Below are 15,634 nucleotides of genomic sequence, written 5' to 3' on the forward strand. Positions count from 1 at the left end.
AACTATAATTCTAAGTCCATTGAGATTATACTTGAACATAAAGATGAACTCTACGAACTGTTCGAAAAATTTGGCTCGGGGGCTTCCGCCCCCAACCCCCGGGCATACCTTCAAGTTCAGCCTCCCCTATCGACAAATCTTGAATCCGCCCCTGCCAGCAAGAATCCTGGGCGAGAATTTTTTTTGTTGCGCTTATGGCTCTGTATGTTGTTAATTTGAATTTGTTCTTCACCTCCTCTTCAAAGCTTGTGTTAATTAATCCAATTTTCTTGTAGTGTGACTATTTTCGATGGGTTGATTCTCAACCAATGCCATCATCTTCTCCATTTCAACTAGGGCTGGCAAATCGTGCGGGTCGGATCGTTATCGGGTCGACCTGATAAGGCCAAACCCGAACCCGACCTGATAAGGGAATGCTCGAACCCAACCCGAACCCGACTTGATACACCTAAACCCGAACGCGATACGAACCCGACACGAACTCGATATCAACACGATTTGAACCGGGTTGACACAACACATAGCGACACGATCTGATAACGACCTGATAACAACACGATTTGAATTGGGTTGACACGATAAAATAACGACACGATCCGATTACGACCTGATAACAACACGAATTTGATTTGATTCATTCACAAACAACAACAACAACAACAACAACAACAACAACAACAATAATAATAATAATAATAATAATAATAATAATAATAATAATAATAATAATAATAATAATAATAATAATAAAATACAAGATTCGTCACATATGCTCAACATATCCAATCGACATAGGAGGAATGTAGAATGAGGCATAAAAGTATAATAAAAGAAACAATAGTTAAAAAATGGAAGATATTGAAACCCTAAACTAAACTAAAGTGAAGATAAACTTGGGTGTGCGGCGAAAGTTGGAAGAATGGAAGATATTGAAACCCTAAACTGAAGTGAAGATAAAAAATTAGAAATAAAAAATTAAAATATTAAAATAAATATTTAATAAAAATAATAATATCATATCGGGTTACCTGAATTCGACCCGACCCGAACCCGACCCGAAATTATCAGGTCCTTATCAAGTCGACTTGATAAGGACCCAAACCTTGTCGTGCGTGTTACTAGCCCATTAATTTCGTGTGGTTTCGTGTTGTGTCGAAAATTGTCAGCCCTAATTTCAACATGCAAACTGCTCAGAGAAGATAAACTTTTGGATTAATTGTAGAATACTTCAAGATCTTCGAGTCAAATGTTTTCTTCTTGAAGCACAATCATGATCTAAGAGTTGAACTCTCTATTTTGGAGGCTACAAAGAAGGGAAATGAGAGACAAATTCGAGCTCAACGTATTGTAATTGCTAGCCTTTTGGTGCTTGTGTTAGGTTTAATGTTTAGATAGATTGGAGATAGATAGGTGTGGCTATGAAGCAAAGACTGTACTCCCAATTTGCAGAATCTATTTTGAGTATTTGGTGGAATATGAATGCCTGAAAAATGGCCATTTTGTATGTGTAAACTTTTTGGAATATGAATGCCTAAAAAATGGTCATTTTCCATGTGTAAACTTGACAAGAAAATGAATGCTTGAACTGATGCATCAATAACAAAACAACAAAACTACATTCATAAACCAACTGTTATAAAACAAAAACCAAGTATTTCTTGTCCATCAACAAAAATCAACTATTGCAAAAACGATTACATAACCATATGCCATCATCAAATCTACTGTATTTCTTGTCCATGAACAAGTAAAATAACTAACTAAACTGCCTAAGTGCCTTCACTCTCTTGTGTTGGAGCTTCATGAGTTGGACCAGCTTGTGTGTTGGAGGATCCTACACCAGATGTTGGGCTTCCACTGGTAGTAGACCTTGTGTTGGGACGGGGTGGTACGAAGGTTTCTCGGGCACTCCTTGAAGACATCTACATGTGCAATTAAAACCAGTTATCAACGTTTCAATAAATGATCAAAATCTATTGATATGAAATGCAGCTAGCTTCTTACATTAACATATAAACCCGAAATTCATCACGGCATCAAATTACCAACAAAGCAAAAAATTCAGAATTTACCCAAACTAATTCGTACATGAATTCAACAAAATCATTCAAATTGCCAAGCAAAGAAACCCTAATTCGTACTAATCGTCAAGCATTTATAGGATTTCACTACGAACTAGTGGACCAAACGAAAAAGGGGGTGCGAAGTAGTGAAAAATGCCCTACCTATCTGCCATTGATGCTTAAAGTATGCCTCGATTTGTCGCGAACCACCACGTTATCCACTATAGCTGGGACCACTTCGAATAAACAATCGCCCTCCTGTAGCTGTTGACCTTCAACGATGGGTGAAAATGGCGTCTCCTCCCTAATTTTACAACTGTAAAATTACAATACCCTAATCTGAGGGTTTAATTCCAAATGGTGGTGAGAAACAACGTCGTCAGCTAGGTAAATGCGGTGTTTTGCCAAACACAGTCAAAACGACGTCCTTTCATTGTGGCTAGGGGTGAGCAAAAAATCCGAAACCGAATAACCGAACCGATCCAAAGCGAAAGTTTAAAATATGGTTCAGTTTTTTCGGTTTTCGGTTCGGTTCGATTTTTTTTTTCATAAAATTTCGGTTTTTCGGTTCGGATTTTTTAAAACCGAACAAAACCGAAAAACCGAATTATATTTATAATATATATAAATATATATATATATATATGTATATATATATAATATTTTAATTATAATTTTATAAATTCTAGCTTCTAATATTTTTTTAATTTTATAGTTTTTTTTGGAATTTTCGATTTTTTTTTCGAAAATTTCGGTTTTTTCGGTTTTTTTTCGAAAATTTCGGTTTTCTTCGGATTAATTCGGTTTTTCGGTTCGGTTCGGTTTTAATTATAAAAATTTCGGTTAATTCGGTTCGGTTTGATTTTTTTTTTAAACCGAACTAAAATATGGTTTGGTTTGGTTTTAGCAAAAACCGAACCATATAACCGAATGCTCACCCCTAATTGTGGCACGTAGGTTTAATTAAAGACACGTCAGACGAATATGTGGCACTCTCTAAGACACATCAGATTTCCGATGGCCGGAGCTCAATTTTAAAGAAAAATTGGAACGAATGTAAAGTTTATGATTTAAAATGTAAAGTAGTTTATGATTTAAAATGTAAATTTCAAAAGTCATGTGCAAAATGAAATTGTGACTAAAATTCGTGTATTATCATGTAATTAACCCATGATTTTATACGTACATTCAGTGCGTGAGTTTGTGATCAAGACTAATCTATTTCATAAAATGTGTGTGTTTTATGTTATTACTCATAAAAGTATGAGATTTATAGCTGCTTTTAGGGTTAAAAGACTTAAAAATCTCTCTCACGAGTTAAAAAGTGGATGATGTTGAATTAGGAAAAAAGCTTTTTTGTAGTATTATTATATTGTATATAGCTATACTTTCTGGCTGCTTATATAATTTCCTTTTTGATTATTGTTTTTTTCTTCGACTCGAACAACTGCATTGACTTCATTTAATTTGCATTAACTAAAAGTGAATTGTTGTAAAAGAAGTTGTTGGCATGTTGCCATTTATTAAATAAAAAAGATTGAATTTTTAACTATAATTCGATTTTAATCCAATAAAAAATGCTTTTAATACAGTAAAGAAATGAAGAAAATTAAATCACTGAAAAATTGATGAATTTGTGGACAGTTTTGAAAGGTGAAACAAAATTGCATAGAAAATTGTGTGTTCAAAAGAACACTACGTAAGGTATGTAAATTATTTAATTTTAATACACGTTTGATTTTTAGTACACGGAGTACATGGTAGACACACATTTATGATTTATTTAAAGTGAACCTGTTAAAATGGGGATGAGATCCAGTGTCCCACAATTTTATGTGTGCCACTATGTTCCATTCTTATATCTATTATTTTAAAATATTTTTTTATAAAAATAAAATTTATTATGATACTATGAATTATATTTAATTTTTATTTTAAAAAATTAAATTTTTTAAAAAGTATATACCATGACTTTGAATTTATCAACCTATTTTTAACTAATAAAAGTGAAATTAAATGATAAAAAATAATTATATACCCTAAATTGATGGAATAAATCCTAGTTAATAATCACAAAATTAAACTAAAGCATATAAAGTTGAAATTGAAGAAAAAATATATAAGAAATAAGTAAAATTGAAAGTGGAACACAAAGTAGGACATAAAGTGTGGTACACTGAATCTCATTCCGTTAAAATGATGATTTAAGCTTTTAATATGGTAAATTATTATATGAAAAAATGAGGGATAATTTATTTTTTTCTTCTTTTAAATTTCTTCTTTATTTTCTACAAAAAGATAATTTCATCCTTTTATTATTCTTCATTTTCACCCCAAGAAGTATAAATATTCCTTGGAGTGAATATAAAAGGAGAAATTTAAAGGGTGATTTTTTTTAGGACAAATATAATTTTAAACCTCAAACTATATGCTTTATCAAAAATATCTTGAACTATAAGAAATGTTTTTAAAAACATTAAACTAGCTATTAGCTTTGTATCAAAAATATCATGTGTCCATTTTTCGATCCCTAAAATCATGATGTGGCTCGCCAGATGTCACCGTATAATTTATACTCCCTCCGTCCCATAAAAATATGAATAATTTTTCTTTTTCGTCTGTCCCATAAAAACATACATAGTCAATTTATAGTAATAATTCTATCACTAAACATCTTAATCAATGTGAGACTCTTTCTCCACTCATACTACACTTTACAAGATTTTTTAAAACTCGTATCATCTCATACTATGCACATTTTTATGGGACTGGGGAAATATTTTATTTTTTTAAATGACAAAGCACAAAATTACGTCATTTTATACAATATCATTGCAAAAAATTAAATCGATCGATGTTGGATAAATTGACCTCAACGCTATTTGAATCAACTAATAAGACACAAAACAATGTCATTTTTTAAAATGATATGGTATAAAACGACGTTGTTTTGTGTCATGATATTTAAAACAGGAAAATATAACTTACACGGTGCATCCGGCAAGCCACGTCATGGTTTTGGAGATCAAAAAATGGACGCAAGATATTTTTGATACAAGTTTGGAGTTTTAAAAACATTTCTTATAGTCTAGGATATTTTCGATAAATGAATATAGTTTAGGATTTAATATGATATATATATATATATATATATATATATATATATATATATATATGGAGAGGTTCAAATAAGAACCACTAAATAAAATTAGAACAAAGAACCATTTTAAGCCATTCGATCATCAAGATCTACGGTGGATGCATCATCTTGGTGGATGAATGCAGATCCTGGGTTCGAATCCTGAAGGGAGCAAAAAATTTATTATTTTCGGATGCATTAAATTTAATAGCGAATGCATTAATTTATATAGTAGATGCATTGATTTTAATGGTTCTTATGTTCTCACGATAAGTGTGGTTCTCACTATAACCGCACCCTATATATATATATATATATATATATATATATATATATATAGGGGGCCGCTCCAATGAGACCCCCTAATTTTAGTGAGATCTAGGGCACGATCTGGTGCGTTTATTTTATCAATCCTATGGCTGATATTGTATTTGGAGGGTGATTTTTTTTTCGCAGGGTTCGAATCCTGGAAGGAGCAGAATATTTTAAATTTTGTTATTCATCAGTATATACTGCATTGTTCATTGGTATATACGGCTTATTCATCAGTATATATGTCTTATTCATTACGAATTTTTTAAATTTTATTTTTCATCAGTATATACATCTGGTTCATTAGATATACGTTTTGTTCATTAGTATTATATATCTTATTCATTGTCCTCATGTTACACGAAAAATAGGGGTCTTTAGAGCGCGCCCCTATATATATATATATATATATATATATATATTTATCCTTTGCATCCAAATTCCATTCCAAGTACGAAGAGCTTAAATTATGTGCATTTCAATCAATTATGAGTAAAATTGTAAACAATTAGTGTTGAGAATAATATAGATAACCCTATCCAGATTAGAGTAGGATGGTTAGTGCTCAACCCATTAATTATAGTGGGCAAATTAAACATCATATCATAACTACTATATTAATTGTTGTTGTTGGAATTGCGTCAGATTACGACAAGATTATAGGAGCTCACGAATTTCCAGCTTGAATGAGATCTTTTTTTAGTGTCTGGACAGAAATATTCGTGACAAGAATACTATTCCATTCTTATTATCTGGTTTTTCTTTTTAGTCATTTTTTTTTCTCATTTACATAAAAAATAATAATTAATTTTTCAAAAGATTTGGATACTATCACTTTTAATTGATTTGTATCTTCTTTTTAATTCTCATATGGAAAAAAATGAGATAAAAAGAATGAGACAAAAGAAGTGTATTTATCTATAGGATATCTCTATATCTCGAAAGTTTTAGGCTGTGAATTTAAAAAATATTTCTAAGCTTTTGGAGGTGACTCATCATCCACAATGAAGGATACGCTTGATTGAATAAAACTTCATAGCTTGATTCCAGGCGAATTCATTTTTTTTTTTTGATCAGAAAAAGATATTGCATTCAATGATGGAACCAGAAGTACCTAAAACAAAATACAAGAAGAAAGCTCAAAATCATTTGAGCACCAGTCTGCAAAACTCACCTCAACGTTTACAATTTCAAAAATTTTGTTCCAACTTCAAAGTCTTCCTTTGATTTCCCCAAACACTTGTGTAACTTCCCAAACGAAATGTCCTGTTTTTCTTTTTGGGCTGTCCTAAACGAAATGTTCTGTTTCATTTTTTGGCAATACACTCTCTCTCTATACTTAATATTTAAATAATCTCCACCAACCCACTTTATCTACTTTATACACATTTCTTAATCTCTGTGTAGGACATTTCGTTTGGGACGGGGAGAGTATTTATTTCTAAATAACACAAATGTTAATAGAGTAGATTTATTTCTAAATAACACAAATTTTAATAAAATAGTTGAGTGTGTTGCGAGTGGAGTAAAGATCCCACTTTATTATGAGTGAAAAACTTATCAAAAATAAATTGAATACATTTTATATGGACGGATGAAAATGATAAATTAAATAAACATTTTGTGAGAGTGGAGGGTTGACTATATATATCAAAATATACGATTACTCTTATGATTTGTTTTTCCCATGGTGAACAGTTCCAATCGAATTGTAACTAACTTGGCTTCTACGTGGCATATTATTATTACTCCCTTCGTCTCATTAAAGTTGACCACATTTCCTTTTTGGTGTGTCCCATTATTGTTGGCCACTTTCTAAATAAGGAAAAATTTAACTTATTTAGAGCTACTAATTAAGTTACTAAGTAAACCCTAATTTAACCTACTTAAGTCTAATTTTCCATCATTTACACTTAACCTTAGCCGCCCACTCTCTAGGCTCTCCTTCTTGCTTCTTCTCCGGCGGCCGATACTGCCACCGGCCATCGGCCACCGCCCCCGCCCCCGACCTCTCTCGCCTCTGCTCTCCCTCTCTCTCTCTCTCGTTGTGTGCGCGCGCGCACACAAACGTCGCCTCTGCTCTCTCCTGCTTTCTCTCCGTCGGACGCTTCTCTCATCTCTCTCGTCTGACCGCCGGCTTTTCCGTCTGAATCTGTCTTCGTCTCCGGTGAGCAAGGGTTCCGATTCGTGCGATTTAGGGGTGGTTCGCCCAGATCTGATGTGGCGCGACCCCATGGCCATCGTCTCCCTGTCTGCGCTGTGACCCCATGGCCGTCGTCCATCTGTCTACACCGCGACCCCATAGCCGCCGCCTCTCTGGTCTGCGCCACGACCACCGCTGACCCTTTCCCCTCTCTGAGGGTGGCGCAATTTGGGGGTGATTCGCCTAGATCGAGGTGAGGCTGATGAGAAGCAAAGTTGTCGAACTGGTGAACGACGGTGGTGGCTCTGCCATCGCCGATAAATAAGAGAGGGTGGCGCGATTTTGGGGGCTAGGCATTTCAGGCGGCTGGTTTGAGGGTGGTGCTCTTGAATCTGAGGGTGGCCGGTGATGGTGGTGCTCCGGTCGCCAGTCTCCGTCGCCGGCGACAGTGAGTTGCTGGCAAATTTGTGGGGGTTGTTGGAGTTACTAATTAAGCAATTAAGATAAATAAAAGTCATTTGAAAATATGAACCACTTAATTAACTCATAACATTACATTTCTTAATCTCCGTGCCGAAAAGAATGTGACCAACTTTAATGGGACGGAGGGAGTATTATTTTATTTTATTTTGACTTGGGGGGGTTAGGGAGGGGGAGCAGTGGTGTTTGAACCCGAGACCTTACACATATAATTACACGAAATTTTAACATCTAATTTTTCTCCCGAACTTAATATTCTTATGATTTTTCTCATGAAATTTGTTTTTCAAAATTTTCAATTAATTTGTGTTGTAATTGGTTATGCTTAAAATGTTAGTTTCAATTTTTTTATTGCATCGAGAAATTGAAAAGCTTTAATATGATCTTTAGATCAAAAATTCTATCATGGCATGTTTTTCTCAACGAATTTGTTACTATTAATTATGATTAAAATATTAATTTTTTTTTGTGGCGAGAAATTATAAAGCTTTAATATGATATTTGAATCTAAAAATTCTAGTACAGAGTGAGAAAAAATAAATTTTGTGGAAAAAAAAAGCATGAAATTCGCAAAAAAAAAGCATAGAAAATATTAAAAGTTCTTGTATTTACACGCAAATGACTCAAAAAAATTAAGACTGTTGGCTGATAATCCCACATTGGCAGCTCCGACGAACGCGTCAACATCAATTTGAGGAAAAATAAGTTTCATTGGAAAAAATCAGACGAACACAAAATTTGAGTATTTCCATTCCAAAAATACTGAAAAGTTAAATATTTACACGCAAATAACCTTTATTTTATCTACCTATCCAATCACTTAGTAAACACCCCCTAAATGTTAGGATCATCCCACACTGCAACAGCATCACTCATCCATCCAACCCGAACAAGACTCCACGTTACCCAACTGAATAATTAAATTCATATCGTATATTGTATTTCATGGATACATACAAAAATTTCATGACTTGAGCATATGTCAACGTTGTTGAAAGAAATCATCATCAGAATTCCACTCATCGAGAATCTTATCACAAATGTACAAAGTTTGGGCACTATCCTAATCTTTCACTTGTTGTCTGCTAATAATTCACTTGAAACAAGTAAACTCCCTAAAGAAAAAATTAATGCCATTCAACTAAGAGGCTGACAGCCCATCTCCCACAAACAGTCCAATCACATCTCCCACAAGAGAGAGAGAAAGAGAGCCTCAACTTGAATTGAAAGTAGCCTTCATTTATATAATAGTATAACCTTCATTTGTAACAATGGCAGTGTAAAACAAATGCTTGCAAATTCTTGAAAATATTCAAGCATCTGTTGAAAAAGGACCACTCATAAGATTTAGGCCACTCAAAATTCTTGAATACTAAATGCATCAAATCAGCCAGTTGTTCTGATAAAACCAAGCCATGTTTGCAATAATATGAAACATCAAACCATCTAAATCACCAAAACAGGGCAAATAATTGAGGCAAACTTAACAAGTAAAAATACCAAGAAAACGAATGTTATTACAAATGAGGGAAAGAGACACAAAAAGTGGCAGCTGGGACTAATTTTGCAAAAGGATACATCAACTTACTAACAATGATGCAAAAAGATTCTTCACAATCTAATAATACTTGATTGTAGGTGAATAATTGAATCTTTAACAGGAATCATCTCTCTCCAATTTCTAACTTAATGTGGGACCAGATTATGTTTTACGACCTAAAGCCAGACTATTATATGTATGACTACTTGGGAGCTCTCCACACACAAAAAAAATGTTTTTCAGTATGAGTATATCAATATAAGACCCAAACACATATCTCAGACTCTTTGCTAGTACCAAATTTTTTTGAGGGGGAGAACTTACAATAATATTTACATCGAGTGAGAGCTTTTGCTGGTCCTTCAGCTTCAAAACTGCATGGCAAACATGATGTCTGTGCTTAGACTTCTTCCACTCCTGACATTTCTGTTTCTTTGCCAGTCATTTGTTGATGCAGAGATTTTGCATCAGCAGATGAAGAAGACGTTCATAGTTCACATGGACAAGTCGAACGTGCCAGAAAGCTTTGACAATCACCTGCAGTGGTATGACTCTTCTTTGAAGTCAGTATCACAAACTGCCAACAAGCTCTACACATACAACAACGTTGTCCATGGATATTCAGCGCGCCTAACAGTTGAGGAAGCTCAGTTGCTTGAAGCGCAACCAGGAGTCCTCTTGGTTCAAGAGGATAAGAAATATGAAATCCACACCACCAGATCACCTGAGTTCCTTGGAATCCTCAACAGTGATGCATCCTTACATGAGTCTGGCACACCAAGTGACGTGATCATTGGTGTGTTAGACACTGGGGTTTGGCCCGAATCAAGTAGCTACGATGATAAGGAAGTAGGCCCACTCCCTCCTGGCTGGAAGGGAGCGTGTGAAGCAAGCAAAACCTTCAGCTCATCAAGCTGCAATCGCAAACTGATTGGCGCAAGGTTCTTCTCACAAGGTTATGAAGCAGCATATGGGCCAGTTGATGAGACTGTAGAATCCAGGTCCCCGAGGGATGACGACGGCCACGGAACACACACATCAACCACAGCAGCTGGATCGCCTGTGGTTGGAGCAAGCCTCTTTGGTTATGCTGCAGGCACAGCACGCGGGATGGCCAGACACGCCAGAGTGGCAGCATACAAAGTATGCTGGCAGGGAGGATGTCTCAGCAGCGACATACTAATGGCGATGGAAAAGGCAATTGAAGATGGCGTGCACATTCTATCCTTGTCACTGGGTGGATCAGCCAATGATTACTTCCAAGATGCTGTTGCAATCGGAGCGTTTGCAGCAACGTCTAAAGGGATTCTTGTTTCATGCTCAGCCGGGAATGGAGGCCCAAGTCCGGGTAGCTTATCTAATGTCGCGCCATGGATAACTACAGTGGGGGCTGGTACAATGGATCGACAATTCCCATCATATATTACCCTTGGAAATGGTAAAAAACTAACTGGGGAATCACTTTACAATGGAAAACCCTTACCTGGGTCCTTAATCCCATTGGTTTATGCTGGCAATATCAGTAGAGCATCCAATGGTAATCTATGCATGAAAGGAGGCTTAATCTCAGAAAAAGCCAAGGGGAAGATTGTGGTGTGCGACCGAGGGCTGAATCCAAGGGCACAAAAAGGTCTGGCAGTCAGAGAGGCAGGTGGGATTGGAATGATTCTAGCAAACACGGATACCTTCGGAGAAGAGCTGGTTGCCGACGCCCATTTTATACCTACAGCAGCTGTAGGTCAGGCTCCAGGCGAGGAGATAAAGAAGTACACCTTTTCAGACCCTAATCCAAGTGCCATAGTTACATCTGGACGCACCCAGCTCGGAGTCCAGCCATCACCTGTTGTAGCAGCATTTAGTTCAAGAGGTCCAAATCTAATCACACCTGATATACTCAAACCTGATTTGATAGCCCCAGGTGTGAACATACTTGCTGGTTGGACGGGAAAGGTTGGTCCTACAGGATTGCCTGAAGACACCCGGCATGTGGACTTCAACATAGTTTCTGGCACGTCCATGTCCTGCCCTCACATAAGTGGATTAGCAGCACTTGTTAAGGCCGCCCATCCAGAATGGAGCCCTGCAGCTATAAGGTCAGCACTGATGACAACAGCTTATAGTAAATACAAGAATGGAGAAAGAATTAAAGATATTGCAACTGGAAAGCCATCCACACCATTTGATTATGGTGCTGGACATGTGGACCCTTTATCAGCACTAGACCCTGGTCTAGTATATGATACAGCAACCAACAACTACATAGATTTCCTTTGTGCCATAGGATACAGTTCGAGTATGATAAAGCTCATCGCGAAGCAAGAGTATCAATGCAAGGCAGATGTGAATTACAGGGTAGCAGATCTTAACTACCCATCTTTTGCTGTTCCACTTGAGACCGCCTCAGGTCCACGTGGGGGTAGTAGCGCACCAACAGTTGTCAAATATACTAGGACCCTAACAAATGTGGGTGATCCAGCAACTTATAAGGTATCCATCTCTCAGGATACAAATTCAGTCAAGATCCAGGTTCAGCCAGCAGTGCTCAGTTTCAGTACTCCAAACGAGAAGAGGACTTACATGGTGACATTCACTGCAACTTCAATGCCATCAGGCACAAGCAGCTTTGCTCATTTGGAATGGTCGGATGGGAAACATACTGTTGGTAGTCCAATTGTGTTTAGCTGGACATAGTAGTAATGTATATATGTCTAATGATTCTTGTATGTGAAATGAGAACTTTGTAAGAAAATTAAAAGTGATGAATGTAAAGCAATTAATAGCAACATTCTAAGAAAAAAAAAATCCTAGCTGGCTTTTAGATTTGATTCATTATGATATAACATAATCTCTGGTTCTGCCTCAAAAAAAAAAAAAAAAAAAAAATAGCAACATTCTAAGAAAAAGTAGCAATCAGTACTAGCCCAGCATTCATCCCTACATGTTTTGATTACTTTCTTTTGTTTACTTCAACCTTTTAAAGTTTTCTCCCCCATTCTCGAACAGGATTTGGTGGATAACATTCCTGAAGCTAATCAAAGTACTGAATATGAGCAAAAAATCCATAAATTGCAGTTTCCTCTGCTTTCTTTTTTTTAGGATCCCTTGAATGCGTCCACCAATCATCAAATTTAAAAGCATAACTATAATTCTTTAAATATATCTTATATTTGCATTTCGTCAACACTTCATATGATGCAACGGTAATGGAACATGTAGAAAATCAGCATCCACTATAGGCATGTCGGTCTCCTCCTTTTAATAAATTAGGTGCATATTCAAAGGCTTGAGAGATAAGTGGTTTTACATTTCTTAACCCAAATGTTAAACCAAAAATAATGATCTGCAGCCTAGAAAACATAATTGCATATCTTACATTAAGGAATTTCATTTTTTTTTTCAACAAGTGTATACATTACAAGTTAAAATCAGTCAGATATGAAGCACCAATTGAAACAAGAGAGAACTTCATTATCAAAAGCCAGATGATAAGACTATAGTCCGAAACGAGTGAATAATAGTCTACATTCAAGCACAGTACAATGTATTCATAACCCAATAGGAGGAAGAGGAATGAGAAAAATTATCAATCAGAATCATCTAGAGACTGACAAACAGGGAGGGAATAAGTATCCAACTGCCAGTATTTGTGTTTCACACCATCCCATGTTTCTTCTCCTAAACAATCCTTCACTGGTAAGGGTATCAACTGTGTGGAGTAGCCCAACATCTCGAGTTCCAGCGAAACTAACTGACAGTAAACAACATGAAAGAAGGGATTACTACCACAAAGTCCATTGAAGAATGAATATATTCCCCCAGGCTTCAATAATTGCGGAAGATGCTGGTGAAACTCTCTCATATCTTCATAATATTCCCCATAAGTGTCAAAGAATATCCCTGGGATAAGATGGAACAGTTAACTGGAGGGATTGTTTACGCAAGCAGTACTAGATCTTCAATAGAAGGTAGATATATAAAAATATAAAATATAAAATTTTATTCTATCAGTTATATCACTAATCTATCTAAAGAGTAAAGATAGACTTTAATCCGCATATATTACCATCATATAACTCCAGTTGAGAAAGGACATCTTGCCAGCGGCCAAAGATTATCTTCACATTCTCCTTCTCACTCCACCCAGTCTGAAGCATACGAGCGTATACCTCTGGGTGAGCTTCGACAATGGTGTGTGACATGGGTGAATATTGCTGTATGGCATTATCGACAAGACCCATGCCAAACCCAATGTTCAATATGTGGCCACCTCCCGAGCAAATAGCTTTAGCATGAGCTTCCATTAGTGGCCTTTCCCAGGCCATCATAATAGCCTTGCTTTCTGCATCCATTACTTTATCCTCACTAAATGTAACCCTCTCATCCAAATAATCCCCATTAGGATTTCCCTTTCCATTGTTTTTCCTTGCTATAGTTCCAAGAACCAATTCAGCTTGAATGCCTATAAATAATCAAATATGTCGCCGTCAATTTAACAAAGTCAAAAACAAAGAACAATAGAATTCTTTTATAAAAAGAAGAGCTTAAAGAAAAAGAATCAGATAGTAAATATACATAAATGGTTAGAGAGAAAAATAATAGATGAGTTAAGGTATAAAAGCTACTGTTGAAAATGAGCATTTTGATGGTGAACCAATATCATGAAAATAAACTACAACTCTGTGGGGGGAAGGAGCTTGCAGGTACACACGCTTATTGCATAATGAACTCTGTTTGCTCTTTCAAAAGGCAAGTTTCTCACAGATTTTTGTGCTTCATGACACATAGGTAAGGTGAGGAATTGTATTGCAGATAGACAAATCCAAGTGAAAATACAAGCACTATGTAGTGTTCATGTACCAATTGGCTACAAATTAACCTCCGAAAATCTAAATTTACGTTCTAAGCTATAAAGCACAGGGACGAATACGAATTACATAAATGATACGGTTATGTAAATAAACAGATTTTCAATCACCAAACACCCGGCAGCACAGCCATTGCAACCAGATTCCTCATTTAACAAACCAAATGTACACACACACACTAGTAGGAGAAAATTAAGCAGGAAGAGACGGACCAGCATTGAGGAGGATGTCGAAGGCGGATTGATGGCCATTTTCCATGGCAAAGTCTCCGGCGGAGATATTTGAAGGAGATAGAGCGTTCCACGGGGCACCTGCGTCGAGGAGTGCTTTGACCACCTCCGAGCAGCCAGTTCTGGCGGCGTGCATAAGCGGCGTAAGGCCTTCAGCGTCGAAGTAGGTGACATCAGCTCCGGCTGCAATCAGAGAATTTACTTGCTCGAGCACACCGTTTCGCGCGGCCTCGCAGAGTGATTCTTCTTGGTTCTTCGCCATGACCACGCCGCCTTAAACCCTATCGTCCGACGGCAGTTTCAGGAGGAGGGTTTTGATACTTGCGCCACTAACTATTCCAAATTAAAAATAATAGGAGTAATATAACAACAGTAAATAAGAGTGATTTAGCATTCACAGCACTTCTCTCAAAATTTTACTCCTAAAAATACTCCTAAAGTCTTTACTAAATTATTTTTAATCCCTATTTTACAATTGCACACAGCAGTTCTCCTATTTTTCATTATCTATTTTATAAATTTAGAATTAGATTTAAAAGGGATGTAAATTTAGGATTAAATTTGAGGGAGTGTAAATTTTTTTATGGACCCAACTTTATGTGATCTGTTGGATGATCATTTTATCTCACTTTTTATTATTTTAGCTTAAATTTAAAATTAGGATTACTTTTAAGAGATCTGCTGTGGATGCTATTAGCATGAAATATGTACTTGTCCATGTACTATATTATCAAGTTTAAAATTGAAAGTTTATTTATAAATTATATATATATATATATATATATATATATATAGGGTTGGGTTCCGGTGGATCCCTATGCTTATAATAGATCCGTAGATCCAAATCTAGACCACACATTTA

General features: G+C 36.0%; 2 protein-coding genes across 2 annotated transcripts; one reads left to right on the forward strand and one right to left on the reverse strand.

The window, feature by feature from the left end:
• The first annotated feature begins 9,047 nt into the window (after positions 1-9,047).
• LOC131010746 (subtilisin-like protease SBT1.7) lies at positions 9,048-12,580 on the forward strand. Its single transcript, XM_057938409.1, has one exon. The coding sequence runs from the start codon at positions 10,056-10,058 to the stop codon at positions 12,366-12,368; it is 2,313 nt and encodes a 770-aa protein (XP_057794392.1). The 5' UTR covers positions 9,048-10,055; the 3' UTR covers positions 12,369-12,580.
• A 544-nt stretch (positions 12,581-13,124) lies between these two features.
• LOC131010748 (protein arginine N-methyltransferase 2-like) lies at positions 13,125-15,164 on the reverse strand. Its single transcript, XM_057938410.1, has 3 exons — positions 14,755-15,164; positions 13,741-14,136; positions 13,125-13,574 (listed from the first exon to the last, which is right to left on the reverse strand). The coding sequence occupies exons 1-3, from the start codon at positions 15,032-15,034 to the stop codon at positions 13,261-13,263; spliced, it is 990 nt and encodes a 329-aa protein (XP_057794393.1). The 5' UTR covers positions 15,035-15,164; the 3' UTR covers positions 13,125-13,260.
• Between the last annotated feature and the right edge of the window lie 470 nt (positions 15,165-15,634).

The sequence above is a fragment of the Salvia miltiorrhiza genome, chromosome 2, assembly GCF_028751815.1.
Source record: "Salvia miltiorrhiza cultivar Shanhuang (shh) chromosome 2, IMPLAD_Smil_shh, whole genome shotgun sequence".
In the NCBI taxonomy this organism is placed as follows: Eukaryota; Viridiplantae; Streptophyta; class Magnoliopsida; order Lamiales; family Lamiaceae; genus Salvia; species Salvia miltiorrhiza.

What these genes read in the sequence shown, in the direction of transcription:
- LOC131010746 (XM_057938409.1), top strand. Translation starts at nt 10,056, where the DNA reads ATGGCAAACATGATGTCTGTGCTTAGACTTCTTCCACTCCTGACATTT.
- LOC131010748 (XM_057938410.1), bottom strand. Translation starts at nt 15,034, where the DNA reads ATGGCGAAGAACCAAGAAGAATCACTCTGCGAGGCCGCGCGAAACGGT. An exon ending in CGACATCCTCCTCAATGCTG is followed by an intron (nt 14,137 to 14,754) that starts GTCCGTCTCTTC and finishes GATTATTTATAG; the next exon opens with GCATTCAAGCTGAATTGGTT. An exon ending in TCAACTGGAGTTATATGATG is followed by an intron (nt 13,575 to 13,740) that starts GTAATATATGCG and finishes ATCTTATCCCAG; the next exon opens with GGATATTCTTTGACACTTAT.